This window comes from Bombina bombina, chromosome 11, assembly GCF_027579735.1.
Source record: "Bombina bombina isolate aBomBom1 chromosome 11, aBomBom1.pri, whole genome shotgun sequence".
NCBI classification, from domain to species: domain Eukaryota; kingdom Metazoa; phylum Chordata; class Amphibia; order Anura; family Bombinatoridae; genus Bombina; species Bombina bombina.
This window is the reverse complement of record NC_069509.1, coordinates 23,801,664-23,816,735: the sequence shown is the minus strand read 5'-3', so window position 1 is coordinate 23,816,735 and position 15,072 is coordinate 23,801,664. Positions and strand designations below refer to the sequence as shown.

Below are 15,072 nucleotides of genomic sequence, written 5' to 3'. Positions count from 1 at the left end.
GTCATTGTTCATGGGTATTTGAACTTGAATAAAAACTAGAGTGCACTTGTTAGTTTAAAAACATGAACTTTCCCTGTGCAAACACTCACCCAGCATTCTGCTATTTGTTTTCTTTTGACAAACAGGGAGAGTTTACAGCTGCGTTGTGCAGGTTTATACTAAAGGATGTAGGAAGATGAAACCTTTAAAGAATCACAGAATTACTAATATTAAAAGCACATTCTGATACAAATTCTATTTGCTCTAATTCATTAGAGACTAGATGGTTAATTGGCAGCCCAATAACAACATGCAGTCATCTACACTTGCTTTGTGGTCCCCAGACAAAAACAGAACTGCGAATATGAGCATTGGGGACTTCTGGTGGACACAGAAGGCGTTTATTTTCAACTCGTAATAAGCGAGTTACTTCCGATATAACCCCTTTTCACTTGCACGGAACATATAGTGCGCCACTCGTAATTTAGCCCTTTAGTAATTTTCTGTCTGTGTTTTTGTAGAATGTTGTATAGAATTTGCAAAATACCTGAAATATATAAATACTAGTCCTAAAGCCCCTTCACACGGGCCATTTTTTGCAGTACATCGGTCCCACCCCTTGCTCTCTCTCCCTCCCCCTCTCTTTTGCTCTCTCTCTCCCCCTCTCTTTTGCTCTCTATCCCCTCTCTCTTTTGCTCTCTCTCCCCTCACTTTTGCACACTCTCTCTCCCCCTCTCTTTTGCGCTCTCTCTCTCCCCTGTATTCTGTGCACTCTCTCTCCCCCTTTTTTTTGCGCTCTCTCTCTCCCCTCTATTTCGCGTTCTCTCCGCTCTTATGCGCTCTCTCTCTCCCCCCTCTCTTGCGCTCTCTCTCTCCCCCTCTCTTTTGCGCGCTCTCTTCTCCTCTCTTTTGCACTCTCTCTCTCCCCCTCTCTTTTGCTCTGTCTCTCTCCCCTCTCTTTCCCCCCTATTTTGCTCTCTCTCCATCCCTCTCTTTTCCCTCTTTTGCTCCCCCTCTTTTGCTCTTTCTCCCCCTCCCCTTTAGCTCTCTCCATCCCTCTCTTTTCCTCTCTCTCCCCCTCCCCCCTCTTTTGCACTCTCTCCCTCTCCACCCCTCTTTTGCTCTCTCTCCCTCTCCACCCCTCTTTTGCTCTCTCTTCCCCCTCTTTAGCTCTCTCTCCCACCTCTCTTGCGCTCTCTCTCCCCCCTCTCTTGCGCTCTCTTTCCTCCCTCTATTTTGTGCACTCTCTCCCCCCCTCTCTTTTGTGCACTCTCTCTCCCCCCTCTATTTTGTGCGCTCTCTCCTCCCTCTCTTTTGCTCTGTCTCCATCCCTATCTTTTGCTCTCTCTCCCCCCTATTTTGCTCCCTTCTCTTTCTATCTCCTTCCCCTCTCTCTCTCTCTCTCTCTCGCACGCGCGCACCCAGCCATGCCCACCTCCTCCCACTGTCACTGTGCTGCAGCAGATCAGGTACACTCTAAGGCCAGGTGTGTTTGTCCTTGTGCTGTCTCTACTGCAATGACAGCTTCGGACAAACACACTTGGCCTTTTATATTATAGGATTATCATTTATGAATATTATACAATTTTGCAACCTCACTGCAAATTTAAAATATATCTCACCCATTAACCTCAGAGGACTGCAGCTCTTGTATTTAAGACATTAACACCATGTATTATTGTTCATCAAATAAGATAACGAGTAACATTTTTACCTATACAGCTTCCCAGGATACAAATACTGAATGTGCCACTTGTTTGAATAGACTAAATTAACATGTGTGTCAGAGCTTCTTTCGCCAAAAGATTATATTTACACTAATCAGGCTATGCCCTTCATGTATACGCAACAGACCCTGTCCACTAGAGCAGTGATACAAATTCATTGAGTTCCCCTACAAGATGTCTTGTATTTTCAGAACATTTTTCTATCTAGTTATTTGGCACTATGATTCCTGCTGGATTCTTGTCTCTACATAGGACCACTGCACACTATTTCTTACAACTACCCATGTCACCAGGCTTGCTACTAGATCATTCTACACCTAATGCTCTTGCCTTATTTGACTAGCTACATCCAGCAATTACCATAGCAGAATATATGGTGGCAGCAGTGAGATCAGCAACGTAGATCTTAACAAACATTTGTGACTTTTTCAGTGAAAGAGCTTACAGACTTTTGAAGAAAAAAGACCAGGTCCTCTTGCAAATCAACAGTTTATTCTGTGGTAGAGATGCAGATTACAGGTGCATTCCCAACGTTCTTATGCGTTTTGCACATGCGCTTCATCAGAGGCTTTTGTGTTTAGCCTATCTGCGGTTAACCAGGGTTAGTAAAAAAAATAAATATTAAAGCATATGTGTTGCAAAAGAATATTTTATTTCCCTTAAGGCAGTGGCTAGGGTAATGTTACTTCCCTCTCTGGCTGCCTTGTGTTTAAAAAAATATATTTGTAAAAGTATGTTAATAAAGATCAGATGCCACAGCCTTTTTTTCTAGTTACAAAACTGTCTATGTTTAGCACAATGTTCTCATAACTTACCATAATATATTATAATCATTTTATTATACTCCTAACAAGCTTATATTTTGTATATAAAATGTATTGTAGATAACTGATGTTTATAATAGACAGGAATTAGATGACTGAATCAGTGTGAGGTTGTAATGTTTAATTTTTACAAAATGTTAATGGTATTTTCTGGTTTGTTATGCAGATACTGTTACAGGCGCAAGCTTGGTATTCATGTTTTTGTTGTAAAGAACTTCCAGTTAAGAGTTTGTTCCCCCTTGTTCAACCTTAGCGTGGGCACATGGCATGACGCCCTCCATCCACAGGAATGGTTACTCCAGTAATAAAGGAGGCTGCGTCGGAAGCCAGAAAGGCGATCATTTGAGCAACTTCATTGACTGTGCCAGGCCGTCCCAAGGCATGTGTCTGCTGGGTACGCTGTAGAAACTGCAGTCAGGAAGAATTAGATTTATTATTAAAACATCAGAGGAAATAATACAAAGGAAAACAAATCTAGATATACGCTAAAACAAACAAATGAAAATGTAAAAAAAAAAAATCCAAACGTCTTTCTTATACCGCCATATTACATTACTAAAATAGAAACTGTTGGGAGGTGCTTTGTGGGAGAGGAGAATCTATAATTTAGCGCCATGAGGATTATGAGCCAATAAATGCACTCCACACAGACAGTTGTTTTAATTATAATGTGGACGACATTGTTTTAAGTGTGGAACATGAAATATAATAGTATCAGGAGTTGTAAACATGGAGCTCGGATCAAAAAGACGCCAAACTGGAACTTCAATCGTAAATATCAACCACCTCCAAACAGAGACCATTTGTATGTATCTCATGTTAATGAAGTATGAGATTGTTAGTTGACACCTATCAGCTATGTTAGCTTGAGTTCCCTTAGACTTAACTTCATGACATACATGTATGCGGCTTTGGAGTCCTTGCAGTGCAGGCCGTTTATGCAAAACTGCAATCACAATTTACCTTTCAGGAAAAATAATTTGGAGCTTATTTGTCTAAAATGCTCAACAAATTGTGGAAAGAGCAAGTTAAGGGGGCTGCATACATTTGTGCATGTAAAAAAAAAAAAAAGAACGAACATGTGTCAACAGGTTCGGTAGCTTGAAACCTTTTCTGCAAGCTTCTTGATAAATGGGGTCCATCATATTTAAAATAAGAAAACTGACCATCTTCCATTAGTTTAAGCAACCCCCCAGCTCTGGTGCTCATTATAGTAACTAGGAGGAGTTATTATTATTATCAGTTATTTGTAGAGTGCCAACAGATTCTCCAATGCTATAAATAAAGGTATAATATGCAAAGGTAACTTTATAGGAGATACATGGGTATAGGACCCTGTCAAGAGTTGCACTGTTGTAAGCCAACTCTAATGAAAGTGATCTACAAAACAACTGGGCTCGTAGACTTACATGCTAAGGTGGATAAAGGGGATGACAAAAGGAGGAGAAGTAACAGAAGGTTAGTGTGTAATGTATGCATCCCTGTTCCGATCAGCCAATAGAATGCAAGCTCAATCTGATTGGCTGATCGGATCAGCCAATCGGATTGAACTTGATTCTGATTGGCTGATTCCATCAGCCAATCAGAATTTTCCTACCTTAATTCCGATTGGCTGATAGAATCCTATCAGCCAATCGGAATTTAAGGGACGCCATCTTGGATGACGTCCCTTAAAGGAACCGTCATTCGTCGGGAAGTCGTCGGAAGAAGAAGATGGGTCCGCGGTGGAGGTCTTCAAGATGGAGCCGGTCGTCATCGGATGAAGATAGAAGATGCCGCTTGGAAGAAGATGGTTGCCGGTCCGGATCTACTCTTCTTCCCGGATAGGATGAAGACTTTGGAGCCTCTTCTGGACTTCTTCAGCCGTCGCTTGATAGAAGACTTCACCTGGATGATGGATGTCTAGCCCCCGCTTGGGCTTGGATGAAGATTTCAGGAGCCTGGAACGATTGGTGATACCTGGCATGGTGAAGACAAGGTAGGAAGATCTTCAGGGGCTTAGTGTTAGGTTTATTTAAGGGGGGTTTGGTTAGATTAGGGGTATGTAGGTGGTGGGTTGTAATGTTGGGGGGGGGGTATTGTATGTTTTTTTTACAGGCAAAAGAGCTGAATTCTTTGGGGCATGTCCCGCAAAGGGCCCTTTTAAGGGCTGTTATTTTATTAGGGGGCTTAGAGTAGGTGTAATTAGTTTAAAATTGTTGTAATTTTTTTCTAATGTTTGTAAATATTTTTTTATTTTTTGTAACTTAGTTCTTTTTTATTTTTTTGTACTTTAGTTAGTTTATTTAATTGTATTTATTTGTAGGAATTGTATTTAATTAATTTATTGATAGTGTAGTGTTAGGTTTAATTGTAGATAATTGTAGGTAGTTTATTTAATTTATTTATTGATAGTGTAGTGTTAGGTTTAATTGTAACTTAGGTTAGGATTTATTTTACAGGTAATTTTGTAATTATTTTAACTAGGTAGCTATTAAATAGTTATTAAACTATTTAATAGCTATTGTACCTGGTTAAAATAATTACAAAGTTGCCTGTAAAATAAATATTAATCCTAAAATAGCTACAATATAATTATAATTTATATTGTAGCTATATTAGGATTTATTTTACAGGTAAGTATTTAGATTTAAATAGGAATAATTTATTTAATAAGACTTAATTTATTTCGTTAGATAAAAATTATATTTAACTTAGGGGGGTGTTAGGGTTAGAATTAGCTTAAGGGGTTAAACAATTTATTAGAGTAGCGGTGAGCTCCGATCGGCAGATTAGGGGTTAATGTTTGAAGTTAAGTGTCGGCGATGTTAGGGAGGGCAGATTAGGGGTTAATACTATTTATTATAGGGTTATTGAGGCGGGAGTGAGGCGGATTAGGGGTTAATACATTTATTATACTAGCGGTGAGCTCCGGTCGGCAAATTAGGGGTTAATTATTGTAGGTAGCTGGCGGCGATGTTGTGGGGGGCAGATTAGGGGTTAATAAATATAATATAGGGGTCGGCGGTGTTAGGGGCAGCAGATTAGGGGTACATAGGGATAATGTAGCTGGCGGCGGTGTACGGAGCGGCAGATTAGGGGTTAAAAATTTTAAATATAGTGGCGGCGATGTGGGGGGACCTCGGTTTAGGGGTACATAGGTAGTTTATGGGTGTTAGTGTACTTTAGAGCACAGTAGTTAAGAGCTTTATGAACCGGCGTTAGCCCAGAAAGCTCTTAACTACTGACTTTTTTCTGCGGCTGGAGTTTTGTCGTTAGATTTCTAACGCTCACTTCAGCCACGACTCTAAATACCAGCGTTAGAAAGATCCCATTGAAAAGATAGGATACGCAAATGGCGTAGGGGGATCTGCGGTATGGAAAAGTCGCGGCTGGAAAGTGAGCGTTAGACCCTTTAATGACTGGCTCCAAATACCAGAGGGCGGTAAAAACCAGCATTGGAGCCTCTAATGCTGGTTTTGACGGCTACCGCCCAACTCTAAATCTAGGCCTAAGATAGCTACAATATAACTAAAAGTTACATTGTAGCTATTTTAGGATTTATTTTTATTTTATAGGCAAGTTTGTATTTATTTTAACTAGGTAAAATAGTTATTAAATAGTTATTAACTATTTAATAACTCCCTAGCTAAAATTAATACAAAATTACCTGTAAAATAAATCCTAACCTAAGTTACAATTACACCTAACACTATACTATAATTAAATAAATTAAATTAATTAAATACAATTACCTACAATTAAATAAAATTAACTAAAATTAACTAAAGTACAAAAACCCCCCCACTAAATTACAGAAAATATTTTTAAACTAATTACACCTATTCTAAGCCCCCTAATAAAATTAAAAATCCCCCCAAAATAATAAAATTCCCTACCCTATACTAAATTACAAATAGCCGTTAAAAGGGCCTTTTGCGGGGCATTGCCACAAAGTAATCAGCTCTTTTACCTGAAAAAAAAGAAATACAACCCCCCAACATTAAAACCCACCACCCAAACACCCAACCCTACTCTAAAACCCACCCAAACCCCCCTTAAAACAACCTAACACTAACCCCCTGAAGATCACCCTACCTTGAGCCGTCTTCACCCAGCCGGGCCTAAATACTCAACGAATTCGGGCGAAGTGGTCCTCCAGATGGGCAGAAGTCTTCATCCAATCCGGCCAGAAGAGGTCCTCCAGACGGGCAGAAGTCATCATCCAGGCGGCATCTTCTACCTTCTTCCATTCGACGAGGAGCGGCACCATCTTGAAGACATCTGACGCGGAGCATCCATCAATCCCGGTGACTAAACGACGAATGATGGTTCCTTTAAATGACGTCATCCAAGGTGGCATCCCTTGTCAAAAGTTACATTGTAGCTATTTTAGGATTTATTTTTATTTTATAGGCAAGTTTGTATTTATTTTAACTAGGTAAAATAGTTATTAAATAGTTATTAACTATTTAATAACTCCCTAGCTAAAATTAATACAAAATTACCTGTAAAATAAATCCTAACCTAAGTTACAATTACACCTAACACTATACTATAATTAAATAAATTAAATTAATTAAATACAATTACCTACAATTAAATAAAATTAACTAAAATTAACTAAAGTACAAAAACCCCCCCACTAAATTACAGAAAATATTTTTAAACTAATTACACCTATTCTAAGCCCCCTAATAAAATTAAAAATCCCCCCAAAATAATAAAATTCCCTACCCTATACTAAATTACAAATAGCCGTTAAAAGGGCCTTTTGCGGGGCATTGCCACAAAGTAATCAGCTCTTTTACCTGAAAAAAAAGAAATACAACCCCCCAACATTAAAACCCACCACCCAAACACCCAACCCTACTCTAAAACCCACCCAAACCCCCCTTAAAACAACCTAACACTAACCCCCTGAAGATCACCCTACCTTGAGCCGTCTTCACCCAGCCGGGCCTAAATACTCAACGAATTCGGGCGAAGTGGTCCTCCAGATGGGCAGAAGTCTTCATCCAATCCGGCCAGAAGAGGTCCTCCAGACGGGCAGAAGTCATCATCCAGGCGGCATCTTCTACCTTCTTCCATTCGACGAGGAGCGGCACCATCTTGAAGACATCTGACGCGGAGCATCCATCAATCCCGGTGACTAAACGACGAATGATGGTTCCTTTAAATGACGTCATCCAAGGTGGCATCCCTTGAATTCTGATGGGCTGATCGGAACAGCCAATAGAATGCGAAGTCAATCCTATTGGCTGATTGGATCAGCCAATCGGATTGAACTTCAATCCGATTGGCTGATTGCATCAGCCAATCGGATTTTTCCCACCTTAATTCCGATTGGCTGATAGAATCTTATCAGCCAATCGGAATTCAAGGGACGCCATCTTGGATGATGTCAATTAAAGGAACCGTCATTCGTCGTTTAGTCGCCGGGATCGATGGATGCTCCACGCCGGATGTCTTCAAGATGGTGCCGCTCCTCGTCGGATGGAAGAAGATAGAAGATGCCTCCTGGATGAAGACTTCTGCCTGTCTGGAGGACGGATTAGTTGAGGACTTAGGCCCGGCTGGGTGAAGATGGCTCAAGGTAGGGTAATCTTCAGGGGGTTAGTGTTAGGTTTTTTTAAGGGGGGTTTGGGTGGGTTTTAGAGTAGGGTTGGGTGTGTGGGTGGTGGGTTTTAATGTTGGGGGGTTGTATTTCTTTTTTTCAGGTAAAAGAGCTGATTAGTTTGGGGCAATTGTATTTAATTAATTTAATTATAATATAGTGTTAGGTGTAATTGTAAATTAGGTTAGGATTTATTTTACAGGTAATTTTGTATTTATTTTAGCTAGGGAGTTATTAAATAGTTAATAACTATTTAATAACTATTCTACCTAGTTAAAATAAATACAAACTTGCCTATAAAATAAAAATAAATCCTAAAATAGCTACAATGTAACTATTAGTTATATTGTAGCTATGTTAGGGTTTATTTTATAGGTAAGTATTTAGTTTTAAATAGGAATAATTTAGTTAATAATAGTAATTTTATTTAGATGTATTTAAATTATATTTAAGTTAGGGGGTTGTTAGGGTTAGGGTTAGCCTTAGGTTTAGGGGTTAATTCATTTCATATAGTGGCGGCGGTGTAGGGGGGGCAATTAGGGGTTAATAAATGTAATGTAGGTGGCGGCGGTGTAGGGGGGGCAGGATAGGGGTTAATAAATGTAATGTAGGTGACAGTGGGCTCCGGGAGCGGCGGTTTAGGGGTTAAACATTTTACTTAGTTGCGGCGGGCTCCGAGAACGGCAGGATAGGGGTTAATAAGTTTATGTAGGTGGCGGCGGTATTGGGGGTGGCAGATTAGGGGTTAATATGTATAATGTAGGTGGCAGTGGGCTCCGGGAGCGGTGGTTTAGGGGTTAATAACTTTATTTAGTTGCGGGGGGCTCCGGGGGTGGCGGTATAGGGGGTAAAACAGTATAGTATAGTGTGGGTGCTTAGTGACAGTTTATCAATAAAGCTGGGAAAAAGTCAAAGAACAGCGAGATTGATGACTATAAGTTAACAACAGTCCGCTGCTCATCGCCCCGTACTTGGTGTGCGGCTTTTTGACAGCTTTCTTGATAATTTTGGAGAGCGTATTAAGGTCCGCGGCAGCGATGTTAGGCGAACTTAGGCGAGCGTATTGGGGCCGTCAAATTTAGAGGCCTTGGTGTTAAGATTACACAAAAGCATAATAATACTACCTTTTTTTAGATTGAGTTTATGAACTGGCATTCCAGAAGGTGCCAATTCATTTAAAAACTCAACTGCGTAGTTATCCTTATCTCCCTGTGATTCATCATTAATGGAATCTGTACTTAAGTGAGTAGAGGTTACACCTTCTAACAAACTCAGTACTTCCTCATTGATTTTATCAACATCACTATTTTTGGACTTATAAAGCATCAGAATCTTTTAACTCTTCACCAAAAATCTCCTTTACAATGGAGTCTTTGCATATCCTTTGGGATGGAATTTCAAAGATGTCTTCATGCAAACCCTGCTCATTTGTCAGTAGTCCAACTCCAAGTTTTAAAAGGCAAGAGCTAAACTCTGGATCCACAGATCTGACATTATTAGTCAGCTTCAAAACTTTGATCTTATCCCAGAATGGATTACATTTTATAATGGCTTCAACTATAGCTGCTCTACTTCCGTGTGCAACAACAGGAAGAGTTTGTCTGAAATCCCCACTGAGCAGAATAGTTTTGCCTCCAAAAGGTTTGTTGTTGTTCATCAACTCTTGAAGCAGTTTGTCAACACATCTAAGTGCATCACTGGAAGACATGGTTGATTCATCCCAAATAATTATCTTTGCACTACGAATCAATTGCGCATCATGAGAGGTTTGCCTCATGGAATACGTTGAAATATCCACCAGAGGAACTGGCAATTTAAACTGTGAATGGTAAGTTCGTCCAGCTTCCAGCAAATTTGCCACAATACCTGTTGAAGCAACTGGTAATGCTACCTCACTATTCCCTCTAATTGTCCTCAACAGAATTTTGTACAGGTAAGTTTTTTGCACTACCACCTGGACCATCAAGGAAATAACACCTTTGTGGTAAACTGTCAATTTCTGATGCAGCATTTATTTCTTCAAAACTTTCTCTTTGTAGGTCATTAAAAGATGCCTTCATTTGAACTCCAGTATAACTTTCAAAAGAAGCATCATAGAGTTCTCTGGGATTTTCAGGTAAATTGTTTGGAGGATTTGGTAAACCAAAATCTTGACAATTTTTTCCATGAACAATTCATATATACTGAATATCTCTTAGAGCATAATTTAAACAAGTTTGACACTCTGTGTGACCTGAATGTCTTGAAAAGTCTTCAAAAAAATTTTCTTTGTACTTTTCAAAAAGCTCTTTAGTATTTGGTGGAGATGCTAAAGCACAAATTTGAGCAAAAAGCTCTCTAAGCAGTCAAGGCATCATTTCACTTGCAGCTTCATGAAGAGTTAAATACCAATATTGATCATCTTCAAAAAGACAACGTTTTTGAGCTGCTTCTTCAAAGGTGTGAAATTGAACACCATCAACTGTATGAATATCTTCAAAAGAAGTTGCTCCTTTAACATGAAGTAAAAGCAGGCGTAAACAAAATCTCTAAACATCTGAAATTAAACTTACAGAGTACATGCGACCAATAGTGTTATTTGCTCGATCTTGTACTCTTTTTTTTCCATGTTGTTGTCTTTTGATGGAAAACAAAATGCTGAGGTATATCAGTGTAAAGAAATGCATGAGCTGACAAATCTTCATTGTTTAATTTAAACCAAACAGTCAAAGTTGTGTCTGTATAATGTGTTCTTTCTACTGCAGTTTCAATATTGTCTTCAGTAAAATAAACTGACTGTTCTCCAGGAAGGTGAACTTGTAATCGCACAATCGTATGAGATTGATGGTGCATATGAAAGCCAAAAAGCCACCATGCTGCTTCTGGAGCACTAACATATCTGAAATCCATAAATGAACTTATCTCATCATGAAGAAGAGTTTCATGTTCTTTAATTGCAATATTTGCACACTCATGCCCTTTATAAATATATTTAAATATGTACTTTACACTTTTTATGGAAACACAGCTTTCAATATTAATATGGCAGTTGTACTTTAATGTCAAGTATAGGTTGTATGGTACAACCCAAGAGTTATCTATTTTTTTACCATTTATTTCTATAGAAATACTTTTTTTTGCTTCTCTTGTAACGTGGATAACCATCTACATTGATTACAGTTTCTTCTTGGAAAGATTTTGGAAATTGCTTAGAACAAACCCCATCAACCATACATGGAGATCTTAGATTATGCTCCCCGCAGGGCCCATGTATCATGTGTTTGGTAACAATTGCATGTAACGGTGGATTGACTTGAATGTCAGGTATTTCAGCACAAATAAAGGTATCAATAACTTGTGCATTTTTAGGCTTATCTTGTGCACATAATATAAGCAAAATATGTGCATGAGGTAAACCACATTTTTGAAATTCAATTACATGAACTTTGGCAGCTGGTTAACCCAAAACCTGTTTCTTTGTGATATCATCAAGAAGTTCTTGAAGTTTTAAATGAAAAACTCTTGCCACTAAATCAGGTTGAAATTCAACTGCTTGAACTTCTTTCAGATTTAAAACGATTTCTGACCATTTTGGGTAACGTCATAGTTATAAAAAAAAAAGGGCTTCCCATACTTACTTTCAATAGCCATGGCATCTTAGTAATTCTGTACCATATTTCTGGGACTACCCTGGAATGTAGATGAAAGTATAACTGCGTTGCCGGAAAGTAAGCCCTGCTCTGCAGCTACATTTTGAAGATGGTCCATGAGACCTGTAAACTTTTCAACCCTTAATTTGGACTGATTTTGTCTTACATAGTTTAAACGATTACCTTCTGTTTTAACATATGCATCTACAAAGTACTGCTGAGTCAATTTCCCAGCACTCAGAAATGGATTAAAATCGTGACAGATGGAAAGTATATAACCATAAAATTGCATTTGTGTGACCCTTTCTCTTGGCTTTGCTAATGATTGAGTTTTTATATTTATAACTGTAGTAGGGTTACTATAATTAAGTTTAACTGACAGAAACGCCAAAATCATGTGGCGTGAGAAAACAGCATACTTCTTCATCCAGGTATGTCACGTGCTCTTACAATCCAATGCCTACGATCGTTTCACCCCCAACATCATGTGCAAGATGGGGCTTCCTCAGGGCTACTGGATCTATGCCCTGCTATTGGAGCATATATTTCTGAATAGCTCCACCCATAATTAACATAAAATACCTTAGGAAAATAAATAATGCTACATACATATACAATGTGATAAAAATATTTATAATGATTAGATTACAATCAATAAAGAACCAATGTTACTTAAGCGGCATAGAGTACAGATAATTTCATTTAAAACCTTTGACATTTATTAGTGACCTGAAGAGAGTTATGATGTGGTACACACTAACAGCCACCTGCTGAGCCTTGTTTTTGTGTATCATCTTCAGGTATATTGTTATACTTAGATCCCTACGTATAACCTGCCCAGAAGTAGCCCATGTATTTTTCTTGGGTTCTGTGCGCAGCTGGGGTGTAGTATGAGTACTATAGAAGGTGTATATTTGAAAGATATTTATACTATGTTTCTGTTTTTGTTACATAGGTTGTGTTCTCACACAGGGTAATATTTCTTATAGTCACATGACTTCTTGTATATTGCAATGTGATTTTGTCCTGTAAACATTTCTATGACAATTGCTATACTTTACTAGCACAGAGTATTCAGAGAGAAATAAATTCTGATGTTGACTATTTAAAGGAGTACTTGATTCCCTATCTTTTTGTATGGTACTTTTAACAAGATGTTCCATTTCTTTTCTTATAGTTTATGCTAAAATATATATTGAATGGACTACTGTCTTACATTTAATAAAAATATGAAATGTCCAAAAAAACAAAAAAATATATAATAAAGCTTCCAAAGTAGCAAAAATGTATTGTGAAAACTGCTTTAATCTATATATAAATATTTTTACAGGTGTAGTGACAGCCTTTTTTATGTTCAACTGTCCTATATATATATATACAGGTGGCCCTCGTTTTACAACGGTTCAATTTACACCGTTTCAGAATAACAACCTTTTTTCCAGTCATGTGACTGCTATTGAAAAGCATTGAGAAGCAGTGCATTTATTAAAATAGCCAGTAGGTTGAGCTGTCCGCTTGTGTTGCAGCAAAGCCAAGCAAGCTGAAATTAATCAGTTTAACCAGACCTGAGCTATCGAGCAGATTTCAAAGGAACAAGATCTTCCTGTCTATCAATCAGTCCAGATTGGAATGCATAGAAAGAACTGTTTGCTGAAAAATGCAAGTGAAATCTGTGTTGTGTGATTATTTTATTAGGTTTATAATGCTGTTTAGCAAATGTTTTTGTTCATTTAACTTAGTTTAATTATATATTTTTTGTTGTGTGATTATTTTATTAGGTTTATAATGCGGTTTAGCATTTAAAGTCTTCATTTCAAAGCTTTAAAAATAATGTATTAGGTGTTACTTATGACAATTTTGAGAGGGGCCTGGAACCTATCTCCCTCACTTCCCATTGACTTACATTATAAACTGGGTTTCAATTTACAATGGTTTCGATTTACAACCATTCCTTCTGGAACCTAACCCCGGCGTAAACTGAGGGCTACCTGTATATATATATATATATATATATATATATATATATATATATATATATATATATATATATATATATATATATATATATATATAATAAATATACCAGTTTAGCCAAACCCTATTTGCTAAACTTATTGAAAATGCATATTTATATAACCAACAGGTATAGTGACAACCTTATCTGGATGGACTGTTGTCCTAAATATATTCCAAATATAGTATAGATAATAAGGCCACTGATGTAGAAATAATATTTTTTTTTGTTATGATATTGTTATAGCAACACTTTTATTAACTATGCTGCTTTCATCTATATATATATATATATATATATATATATATATATATATATATATATATATATATATATATATATATATATATATATATAAATAAAATTCATCTACATGTGAAATATATATATATATATAAAACCTATAGGTGTAAAAACACCCTTATTTAAATGGACTACTGTCTTAATTATACTAAAATTACGAAATTTCTAATAAAACAACATAATATATAATAAAGCTTCCAAAGTAGCAAAAATGTATTGTGAAAACTGCTTAATTCTCTATATAAATATTTCTACAGGTGTAGTGACAGCCTTTTTATGTTCAACTGTCCTATATACCTGTATATAATAAATATATCAGTTTAGCCAAACCCTATTTGCCAAACTTACTGAAAATGTATATTTATATAACCAACAGGTATAGTGACAACCTTATGTTATAATGTTACAGATATTGCAACACTTAACATTGAGTCCTATGGGGAAAGAAAAAGTTAAGTTTAAACACCCTAACATAAACACCCTTAATCTGCTGCCATTAACATCGTCGCCACCTACATTACACTTAATAACCCCTAATCTGCCACCCTAGATATCGCCGCCACCTACATTACTAATATTAACCCCTAATCTGCCGCCCCCACTAAACTAAAGTTATTAACCCCTAAACCTAACCCTAAGTCTAAGCCTAACCCTAACATAAAACTAACCTAGGGGTTACCAGCATACAGCCAATGGGATTGAGCTCGCATTCTATTGGCTGATTGGAACAGCCAATAGAATGCAAGCTCAATGCCATTGGCTGATTGAAAAGCCAATAGGATTTTTTTCAACTTTAATTCCGATTGGCTGATAGAATTCTATCAACCAATAGGAATTCAAGGGACGCCACTTGGATGATGTCCCTTGAAGGAACCTTCATTTGTCTGTAGCCTCCGGAAGAAGAGGATGCTCCACGCTGGATGTCTTGAAGATGGAGCCGCTCCGTGTTGGAAGGATGAAGATAGAAGATGCCATCTGGAAGAAGTCTTTTGCCCGCCTA

The 15,072-nt window shown here is 37.6% G+C and overlaps 1 protein-coding gene across 1 annotated transcript in view; it reads right to left on the bottom strand.

Annotated features, from left to right (window-relative positions):
- Nucleotides 1–2,176: 2,176 nt before the first annotated feature.
- LOC128642406 (3-oxoacyl-[acyl-carrier-protein] reductase FabG-like) overlaps nucleotides 2,177–15,072 on the bottom strand; it is an 85,382-nt gene continuing 72,486 nt past the window's right edge. Inside the window, exon 8 of the mRNA XM_053695172.1 lies at nucleotides 2,177–2,938. Coding sequence (XP_053551147.1) covers nucleotides 2,780–2,938 — 159 coding nt within the window. The 3' untranslated portion in view covers nucleotides 2,177–2,779. The remainder of the gene's footprint in view (nucleotides 2,939–15,072) is intronic.